The sequence below is a fragment of the Triticum dicoccoides genome, chromosome 7B, assembly GCF_002162155.2.
Source record: "Triticum dicoccoides isolate Atlit2015 ecotype Zavitan chromosome 7B, WEW_v2.0, whole genome shotgun sequence".
NCBI lineage: Eukaryota > Viridiplantae > Streptophyta > Magnoliopsida > Poales > Poaceae > Triticum > Triticum dicoccoides.
Genome location: NC_041393.1, coordinates 476,297,705 through 476,307,478, shown reverse-complemented (window position 1 = coordinate 476,307,478; position 9,774 = coordinate 476,297,705). Strand labels below are relative to the sequence as shown.

General features: G+C 49.3%; 1 protein-coding gene across 2 annotated transcripts; it reads right to left on the bottom strand.

Moving 5' to 3' along the window:
• Positions 1–1,521: 1,521 nt before the first annotated feature.
• On the bottom strand, positions 1,522–5,080 carry LOC119337606 (probable transcription factor GLK1). Of its 2 annotated transcripts, none has more exons than XM_037609771.1 (6): positions 4,303–5,080; positions 4,064–4,204; positions 2,525–2,893; positions 2,372–2,431; positions 2,161–2,283; positions 1,522–2,061 (listed from the first exon to the last, which is right to left on the bottom strand). In XM_037609771.1, exons 1-6 carry the CDS (start codon positions 4,849–4,851, stop codon positions 1,912–1,914), a joined length of 1,392 nt encoding a protein of 463 aa, XP_037465668.1. In that variant the 5' UTR covers positions 4,852–5,080; the 3' UTR covers positions 1,522–1,911. The 2 variants fall into 2 exon arrangements, with proteins under 2 accessions (XP_037465668.1, XP_037465669.1); XM_037609772.1 differs by having other exon boundaries at positions 2,537–2,893; positions 4,303–5,079.
• Between the last annotated feature and the right edge of the window lie 4,694 nt (positions 5,081–9,774).

The window sequence follows — 9,774 nt, the reverse complement described above, 5'->3', positions numbered from 1 at the left end:
TCGTCGGCTCCTCCGCGCTTCGTCAAGCCAAAGACGGAGCCGGGGCTGGCGCCGGTGAAGACAGAGCGGGGGCTGGTGCCGGTGAAGGCGGAGTTCGTCGACGACGACGCGACCCTCGAATGGGCGCGACAGGACTCCATTGCGATGGAGAAGGCGCGCCGGGAGAAGGCGAAGGAGCGCCAGCGCGCCGCCCTGCGCCGCTTCGAGGAGCGCCGACGTGGCCGCGACGAAGACGGAGTCGTCGTCCTATGCGACAGCGACGACGACGACGACGCGCCGCCGCCAGTCCACCATGGCGACGTCGGGTCCAGCCGGGGGGTCCGCGTCAAGGAGGAGAAGGCCGACGACGACGATGGCGGCGACGGCGGCGACGACTTCAGCCCCTTTCTTTTTTAGATTAGCTTAATGTAATGAAAATGCGCGAATTTGGCCAAAATTCGCCATGTTTAGCCGAAATTTAACTACTCTTTTATCATAACTTCACCGAACGGCCCCTTTTTAAAAAAAAACACTCGCCTGGGGGCGGCCCTGGGGGCCGACGGCTGGGCGACGACTCGCCCCCAGGGCCTTTCTTTGCGCCGGCTCACCCCCAGGCGGCGCTTTTAGACGCCCCTTGGGGGGCCAACGGCTGGAGATGCCCTCACAATGCAGGGGACACAGAGCTTGGAGGGATTGAGGAAGGTCCCACCATCGATGGAAAAGTCGGGCGTCGTGGCTAGGGTCGACGCAGCATCGCGGCAGGCGACATGGGAGGTGGATCATCCGGGGGATTGGATCGCAAGGAGGAGGGATAGGGCGTTGGTCATTTTTTCCTAGTTTGAACCAATCGAGAAAAGGCGAAGCCGCTCAGGATGGTTCTTTCCTGGTTTACGGGATCTTCCCCCAATATCTACACAGGAGAGGGGTATGTGCGTGTGGTTCTTTCCTGGTTTTCTTCCATGCAAGAGAGAGGTCGAGGTAGACGCTTTATTTGGAAAAATATCGGTGGGATGTCTCTCCATCGATGGGGAGGGGATCGATCGATGGGAAATGAACAAATCAACAACTACGTACTGAGACTTTTCGATGGGGAGGGGATCGATCGATGGGAAATGAACAAATCAACAACTAAGACTTTAGGATTAGAGATAATACTTTCACAATAAGATTTGTTTGTCATGTTTTACTTGTTAATTTCCTTAAAATCCATTGTTTGCTTCCTAAAAATTCATTATTTGTTTCCTAAAACAAATTGCATTAATGAGAGAGATCGGTTGATTTGGATGAGTTAGGAAAGTTAGATATCCGAGATCTTTTGTATGTTAGGAAAGTACTGAGTTTTTGAAAGAAAATAGTGAAGAGAAAAATAAACAAATGGATTAGAAAATCAGTGGGAGGTGGGATGAAGAAAAACTGGACGAAAATAAACCGTACCAGGCTACCAAGTGCTTTATTAGGAGTAGAGATTTCTCGTCCTTCCTTCTATATGAAAAGTTAGTGCCCCTGCTGATTCCTCAAACATTAAAATATGTGTCTCATGAGTGAATAATAATGGTGTTTCTCTTTATCAAAATTATGTACAAGTTCACTAAGAGAGAGGTCCACAAAGCGTTCCAAGGAACAAAGACATGTTGACCATTTTGTTGTTGATGTTGTTGTTGATGCTGCTGTTACGGCAAACTTAAAGTTTAGGTGTAACAAAAATGTGTCTCGGGAGTGAACTCAAAATAACGATGTTTCTCTTGATCGAAATTATGCACAAGTTGACCAAGAGAGAGAGAGAGAGAGAGAGAGAGAGAGAGAGAGAGAGAGAGATCCACAAAACGTTCAAAGGAACAAAGACATGTCGACGATGTTGTTGTTGCTGCTAGCTGCTCCATCGAACGGAGCAGCAGTCATGCATGGAGTGCACGCGGATGCACCCTCCAACGCTCACCCGCAGGCTTGGGGCACATTGGCCACGCCTTGCCTTTCAAGCTCGCCCATGACGCTGCCCAACGAAGGGGGCTTCAGCCCCAGCGGCAGCGGCAGCCACGGTTTGGATAAAACGTCACCAATGGCCGCGTCTATGCTCTCATTTGACTGCAAAAACCACAACAAGGTAGAGAGTGTTAACTAAAACTGGCTCAGCCACAGTAGTGCAGACAGTAGGATGGATGGAATTGTCGTGTATACACGTACTGGTTGTGCTTGGAGCTGGAGCTGCGAATCTTGTTGGCTCTTGCTCGCCAGCGCTGGTGCCGGGGAGGGGGACGCATAGACTGGGCACGGCATGGCCACGGGCACGGGTGCAGCAGGAAATTTCTGAATCGGCAAAAATATTCATCTCGTCAGTTTTTGGTAGAACAATTGCAAGGAAATGCCACAGCTTACGTATCCGCGAACTGCTCACCGGTGTCATCGGCATTGCCATGCAAGGAGTCCCATGGGTCGGCATATACGCCGCGGGCCCCTGCACAAAAGCAAACCAAAACAAAACGTAAGAAACAACAAGCGGCACGAGCACACAACTACACAAGACTGGCATCGGTGGTAGTGGCACTACGTTTGCACGTACCCTCATGTAAGGGTGGTGCCAGAAAGCCGGGTCGGATGGCGGCGGCGGCGGGGGAGCCCACGCCGGCATCGGGGCACGGGGCATTGGGTGCCTCGGCCACATCGGCATCCGGGGCGAGTCCATCGTAGGGTGACCCCAGACGTGCAACGGCCGGGCGTAGTGCTGCATGGCTGCCGCCGGAGGAGGAGGAGGAGGGTGCGGCGTCGAGAAGCCGATGGTTGGCACGGTCCACATGTTCGAGTCCTGCCTCTTCACGGCCGCAGCCGGTCCGCCGGCGGCGTACATCTGTCGCCGTTGGGTCCAGCTCGCCGCCTCCGCCTCCCGCGCAATCATGTGCTTCCGGTGAGACCGGTACTTCTGCAACGAGATACGGGGAAATCATTTAATCGATCGGCACAGTAGTGGGAGGGATGAGTCTATGCCAATTGTAACGTATTTTCAATGGCGCCCTAGAAATAAGCAGGTTCATATTTCAATATCCAGATGCTCTTTTTGCGATGGATTTCAATATGCATTTGTGCGGTTTGAAATCACAATACAATTTGCAAGCAATTAAATACCTATTATTCCTTGGCGAGAATCATCGTCAGCCAAACGATTGGATACATCAATCTATGCTAACCATCCACAAAGGAACACTGAGCTTAATCGGGACACCCTCAAATTACTGTTTACTATTTCCTGTGTACTCAAGTTTATACTTCTTGAGGTCCCAACAGTGGGCCGTTACTCAGACAGAACTCAGGTCCAATTATAAGGTTGACAAACTTACCGTTCAATCCGTGAACCTACATCTATATGGGTACGTAGATGATTGAACGGTTGGGGTACGGTGTACCTACTGGGAAGAGTGGGACGGAGGACACTCAAAACTGTTCTTGGAATGTATAACAAAGGTTGCTCTACTTTGACACTTTTGAGTTTTGTCATAGCTGCATGCATTACACCTGACATGACATGCATGTTTTATGGCTAGTGAACGTACGACATACATTATCACTTGAATTCTGAGCATACATTTGCATGCATGGCACATTTGTGCGAGTCATAGTTCAAACTAACTAACTCTATCTGCATCCATTTGTGCTAGCTTCGACTATGCACAGTTTTCTTCTAGCTCTTTCATAATACTCCCTCCGTTCCTAAATAATTGTCTTTCTAGAGATCTCAACAAGTGACTACATACGGAATAAAATGAGTGAATCTACACTTTAAAACATGTCTACATACATCCGTATGTTGTAGTCCATTTGAGATGGCTAGAAAGACAAATATTTGGGAACGGAGGGAGTATTTGGTATACCTGATTGTGAATTGCAAATAGAGAGATGTGCAGCTGTGTGGACTGCTCTTCTATTGATCTTCCTTATCTCAGAGTTTTTTTTTTGTTGATTTATTAAACTAGGTCCCGATCGAATACTGATAGCTAGTACAACCATCAAAGAATAGAAGCATAATTGAGTTTATATATATACGGAAAACAATCAATGTTCAGTTTCAAACATCAAGTTTCATGTCTGCACGCACCTGCAAATGGCTTGCTATGTTGTGCCGAGTAAGTGAGTTGATCCCCATGATCTCCAGAATCCTAGACGGCACTGCCTTGTCGATGCCGAGCTGCTCTACGGCCTGCACGAACCTCCGGTGCAGCTCTGGCGTCCAGTCCACCTGCAGAGAGGGCACGCCATTAATACCACACGGTGCAAACCTAAGCAGTACTGCTGTATAAAGCTTCTACATATGACCAATAAGAAGCATGAACGCACCTTGGCTTTCTTCTTTCCGTGGGAGTTCTTGCTTGACGACTTGTGGCGGCTCTCGGCCTCCGTAGACGACGACGTTGTTGACGACGGTGATTTTGCGTCTGGCACAGTGGGGCGGTCGCCGCCACCCATGCTTTCGCCTACCTCGGCTTGATTACACCCTCGCTTCTCGTCTCCAAGTTCTGACTCAGCGAACGCCGTGTTATCCACGCCGATGATACCACCGGCTGGACTGACCGAACCGACGTCCTCCACGGCGGCCAAGAGCTCGGCGCAGGGCACCTGCTGGTCCTGAAACTCCTCGACGCCCGCGGCCGCCGCCTCGAGATCGGTGAAGATGTCGGCGGGGTCGACCTCCAGGTCCGGGAGCGCATCGCCGTCCTCCAGCCTGAGGAAGAAGTCCCCGAAGTCTATGTCATCGACGGTGAAGTCGAAGTCTATGTCCAGGTCCACCACCACTGCTGCATCCCCAACCGTCTCCATGGGCGCGACTTCGGCGCGCTGCTCGTCCGCGTCGGCGGCGAGGCACCTCGCAGAGGACACGGCAAGCATGTCGGCCGCTCTAGCCACCACAGCCAGCTACGTGCAAGTTCAGCTCAGCTCAGCGCAATGCGGCGGAAGCGACGGCACGTTAGGTCTCAGGCGCCTCCGCTGCTAGCCAGCTAGCGCTGCAGGCCCGATTTGAGCGCTGAACTTACACCGGCATGCAGTTCGTGGGGCGGAGCTGTGCCTGTGCTGTGCTGTGCCCGTTGCAATGGCGAGTATGTATGTATGTATGTATTCTCCGGGCGGTATAAGGGGAGGTGGGAGGGCGCCTGTACGCCACAAGCTCGCAAAGATTTGCCGGATTCGTTTGATGGGTGGGCTTGTCCGCGAGCGCAAGTGCAGCTTGGTCGCTTCCGCGAATTATTGCGGGCAGTGTGTGGGTGAGCCTTTTTTGAGCAAGGCCTATTTCCCGATTATTTCGTTTGCCGGCACCCAAAACTCGGAGAGGGCAAGGGCGCCGGAGAAGCGAACAAATACTGACAGTGGCTGCGTGTATATCGGCTGGAGACTGCCGCGCACGCTGTCGCTGCCCATGGATGGGAGAGAGGGACAGGACCAGTGGGGGCAGGGGCCGTGTGTGTTTGGAAGTGGACCGACCCGTTCAAATCACCGGTCATCCAGCCTTGCGCGCGTTAGAATTTTTTTATTTATCCAACATGCTATATTTATCCTTCTAAATGAATATTGTATTAGTTGGTGGAGGTTCGTGTACTTCCTCCTCTCAACTCTGACAAATGGGACCATGAAATAGTAGGACGTGAGAGGGAGAATATCAGGTGCTCCGACTCCTTAGATGATACGGTGATACGAGCTTCTAGACCGTCAGATCTCAGATCAAAAGACATGTGAGGGGCTACTGCACCTGCATGCGATTCATGAACTTCAGATATGCTTTTTTGCTAAATGTTTAGAGTCCCCTAGGAGCCATTGGATCTGAGATCCAACGGCTCGCGATAGCTCATATCACCGTATCATCTAAGATGCTGGAGCACTTGATATTCTTCCGGACGTGGGAAGCTAGCAAGGTAGCAGGGCGTGTTTGAAAAATGATTTAAATAACAGGCTATAGCCCCGCTATAGCATTTTGAGCAGGGTGCCACTAAGTAACTAGCTATAAGAATTGTGTGTAATCTTCGGAAAACATCTGAAATAGTTGAATGTAGCCTTGTTATAACTGATTTGGAGAACCATCACTATTTGTCATAACCCGCTATTCAAAACAATGGATTGGATGAAGGGCTGCTAGGGCAGCGATCTCAGCCTCGGGCCTTCAAAATGAGACGTAGTATAGCGTTGCCTAAGAGTATCTCCAACAGACTCTGTCTTCGCAATAAGTTCCATGTATTTGGAGAGTTGAGGTTAAAGGCATCCTTCAACACGCTCACATTCCCTAATAAATTATTGGGATATCCCAAGGGTCTGCCCCTTCACTCCCAATATAATGGAAAAATTCACCCCTCTTAATCCTACTCCCAATAATTGCCATATCCACGCGCCGCCATGGGAGATCATTGTACCATCGTCGAAGGCACGTAGCCCGCTCGCCGCTCGCCACATCATCCTGTAGCCTGCCGCCAACCGCCATCCGCCGCTACCGCCAAAGTCCGCTGAGCCACCGGAGTCCGCTTAGCTACCACGAGAGAAAGAACAACATCACATTGACAAGTGGGACCTCAAAGTCAGATTTAGTATTGCAAAAAAAATATTGGGGCTCTGAAAAAGCACCTCACTTGCAAGCTGATGATCTGCAAGTACAAAGGATGTTGTAGCACTTTCGTGATAAATGAAGTGTCGAACCCACAGTGAGTAAATAGGACGGAATTACAAATCCCGCAACTACGCTATCACTTACGTTTTTACGTATGCACCTAAACCGTAGTTTGGAAATAGCCTACTTTAGTAAGTTACTAGGAACCCAAATAAAAGGGTAGCGTTTATCTAAACTACAAACAAGAAATAAAAGACAGAAAATTAAAGGAACTAAACTAAGTGAAACGGTGCTTGAGTAGTAAACGTTCTCGAGGAAATTAGAGTCATCACCACAATTATGATGCTGACAACACATGATAAATATGACTCTCTAATTGTATCACTAAGCCACTTATATATGATCTCGCGTGGGCGGAGCCAATAAAGTAAGCATCCCCGTGCTTCCCCACTCCTGTTATGACAAAGTGATTACGGGGAGTGAACTCCCCGTGGTCACGGCCTTGAGTTCCAGGGTTCTCCACTAATTCCTATTGCAGTGACCAGGGATGAAGGGAGAATATGATTGTCACTGCCTGTTGGGGAACGTAGTAATTTCAAAAAATTTCCTACGTACACGCAAGATCATGGTGATGGCATAGCAACGAGAGGGGAGAGCGTCCGTCCACGTACCCTCGTAGACCGTAAGCGGAAGCGTTATGACAACGCGGTTGATGTAGTCGTACGTCTTCACGATCCGACCGATCCAAGCACCGAACGTATGGCACCTCCGAGTTCAGCACACGTTCAGCTCGATGACGATCCCCGGGCTCCGATCCAGCAAAGCTTCGGGGATGAGTTCCGTCAGCACGACGGCGTGGTGACGATGATGATGCTCTACCGGTGCAGGGCTTCGCCTAAACTCCGCGACGATATGACCGAGGTGGAATATGGTGGAGGGGGGCACCGCACACGGCTAAGGAACGATCCGTAGATCAACTTGTGTGTTATGGGGTGTCCCCTGCCCCCGTATATAAAGGAGGGAGGGGAAGGTGCGGCCGGCCCCCTTGGGGTGCGCCTGGAGGAGTCCTACTCCCACCACATGCAACAAGTGAGCTCTAAAAATGTGCAAAATATAGACCCTTCACCCTCCCTACGCTTAAACCTTGCTCGTCCTCAAGTAAGAAGGTTGACTTCCAAAAGCTCACTACTACCAACTCTAAAGCTTACATTGAACTAAAACCCAAAAGTGATATCCAAATTCGACGTGCTAGCATACAGAAGTTAACCAGCAAGGGAGTAATACAAGCTATCTCCTTAGTTCCATTGCCATGGAGGTTGAGAAAGAGGAAAATATTTTTATGGGGCCCAAATTCCCATTGACAAAGGTTCAGAGAGAAGGTTAACATTATGTTATGAACATAGGAGTGACTATCATAGACAAAAGAAATCAAGCATTAACGATAGCTTCAAAAACACCAAGGTACAATAGCAAGATCGTCTGTCTGCATTATTCAATCGCTCAACTACCTATGTAGCACTAAGCGCAATCCTATGCCTCACACTTAAGGGCAAGATAGAAAATGGTTGGGGTTTTGAGAAGTCAAAAACAAAGAAATTCTTGCATCAACGCAATTGACCACTAGGCAATGGATAAGGCCTTATTATCGGTGTTAACGCAAGGAGCAGTGATCACCATGCAACTAGGATGCACATGGAGCTATGAATATGTGAAAGCTCTCCTATGGACTAGGTGTGGGTGCATCCAACTTGCTTGCTCATGAAGACCTCGAGCATTTGAGAAAGCTCGTCATCGGAATAAAGAAGCTATGTTCTTTAATGTAAATTCCCCGTATGAAACATATGAAGCTCATGAAACTTTCTACTTGACAATGCATGAAGTGGTGCTACTTTGAAGCACAAGTGTATATTGAAAATGATAATGGTGTTGATCCTTCTCTCGTCCTCACCTTTTTCTTCTTCTTCTTTTTTCTTTCTTTCTTTCTTTCTTTTTTTGTGGCACCTCCATGGTAAGTCTTTTATTTCTCTCTCTCTCTCTCTCTCTCTCTCTCTCTCTCTTGGTAGGAGCAACACCTTACAATGGTGAACAATACACTTTACAGTGACTCACTTCAATTGAAATTAATCATAACTCAAAACTGAAAACATGGAAGAATCTCTATATGATGAATGCCTTTGACAGTGTACTAGTATGTGCAACGATCCGGCATAGCATGGACATAAAAAATGGACAACCATGAAAATATCGAGCTAGCCATATTATGATCATGCAAGGCAAATGAAAAATGTCGGAACCGGGGCTCCGGAGACCCAAAGGTTCAAACACTGGGGTGAGCTCCTTCTTCCGCTTTGTCCTAACCAACAACTAAATATGTCGGCGCTTGTGGCTAGCGCGACCTAGCGAGGATGAACTGGAGGCACGGCGGTTACCCAGGTTCAGGCCACCTTGTGGTGTAAAACCCTACTCCTACTTGGTTGGGATTGCTCGAGGGACAGAGTGTACAAGTGTCGGGCGCTTTGGGTTCCGATCCTTTTCTACAGCGGCATCCTACCCTCTTTTATAGTCCTTTGGTCCTCTTCCCTAGAAAACGAATCGCTGGAAGGGTTGCCCCAATGGCTAGTTTGAAGGGGGCCATGAGCGCAGTTTATCCTGACTAAAATTGGTCTTCGTCTGCAAAGCTTCCCTCCATGACGCGCTGGTGGGCTCAGGAATGACCTCTTGTCCTGCGGGTCCGTCATCTTGGTCTTCTTGCACCAAATGGGAAACCTTTGGGGGTTGTTTTTGGAACTGGACTGCTGCCTTGCTCCCTTAGCACGAAAGTGGAAATCCTCCTCATCTGCACCTGCTGGCGAGGGCTGTGCCGTCGTTCGTTGTTGCACGCGTCACCCACATGGTGGCGCGGGGCCGTGCGGCCGGGCTGAACTGCTCCTGACCTGTTTGCCTCAGGGGGCAACTTGAGGCAAAACTATTACTTGGCAATACTTGTCATGTCAGTTTTTTGACAAAACTATTACTTACCAAAAGTTGACAACATATTTGGACATTGACAAGAAATTAACGGAAACTAACTGGCGTACGTCAGCCAGGAGCCAAGAGCCAGCGAACGACCTCATTGCCATACATTACATTACACGTGCACGGATCTTGGCGCAAAGCCATTGCCACGTAGATCTCATTCAGTTGTACGCTAATTCAAACACGCCATTTTTGTCCAAAAACCG

What these genes read in the sequence shown, in the direction of transcription:
- LOC119337606 (XM_037609771.1), bottom strand. Translation starts at nt 4,851, where the DNA reads ATGCTTGCCGTGTCCTCTGCGAGGTGCCTCGCCGCCGACGCGGACGAG. An exon ending in ACATGAGGGTACGTGCAAAC is followed by an intron (nt 2,432 to 2,524) that starts GTAGTGCCACTA and finishes GCTTTTGTGCAG; the next exon opens with GGGCCCGCGGCGTATATGCC. An exon ending in TGGCAATGCCGATGACACCG is followed by an intron (nt 2,284 to 2,371) that starts GTGAGCAGTTCG and finishes TTGCCGATTCAG; the next exon opens with AAATTTCCTGCTGCACCCGT.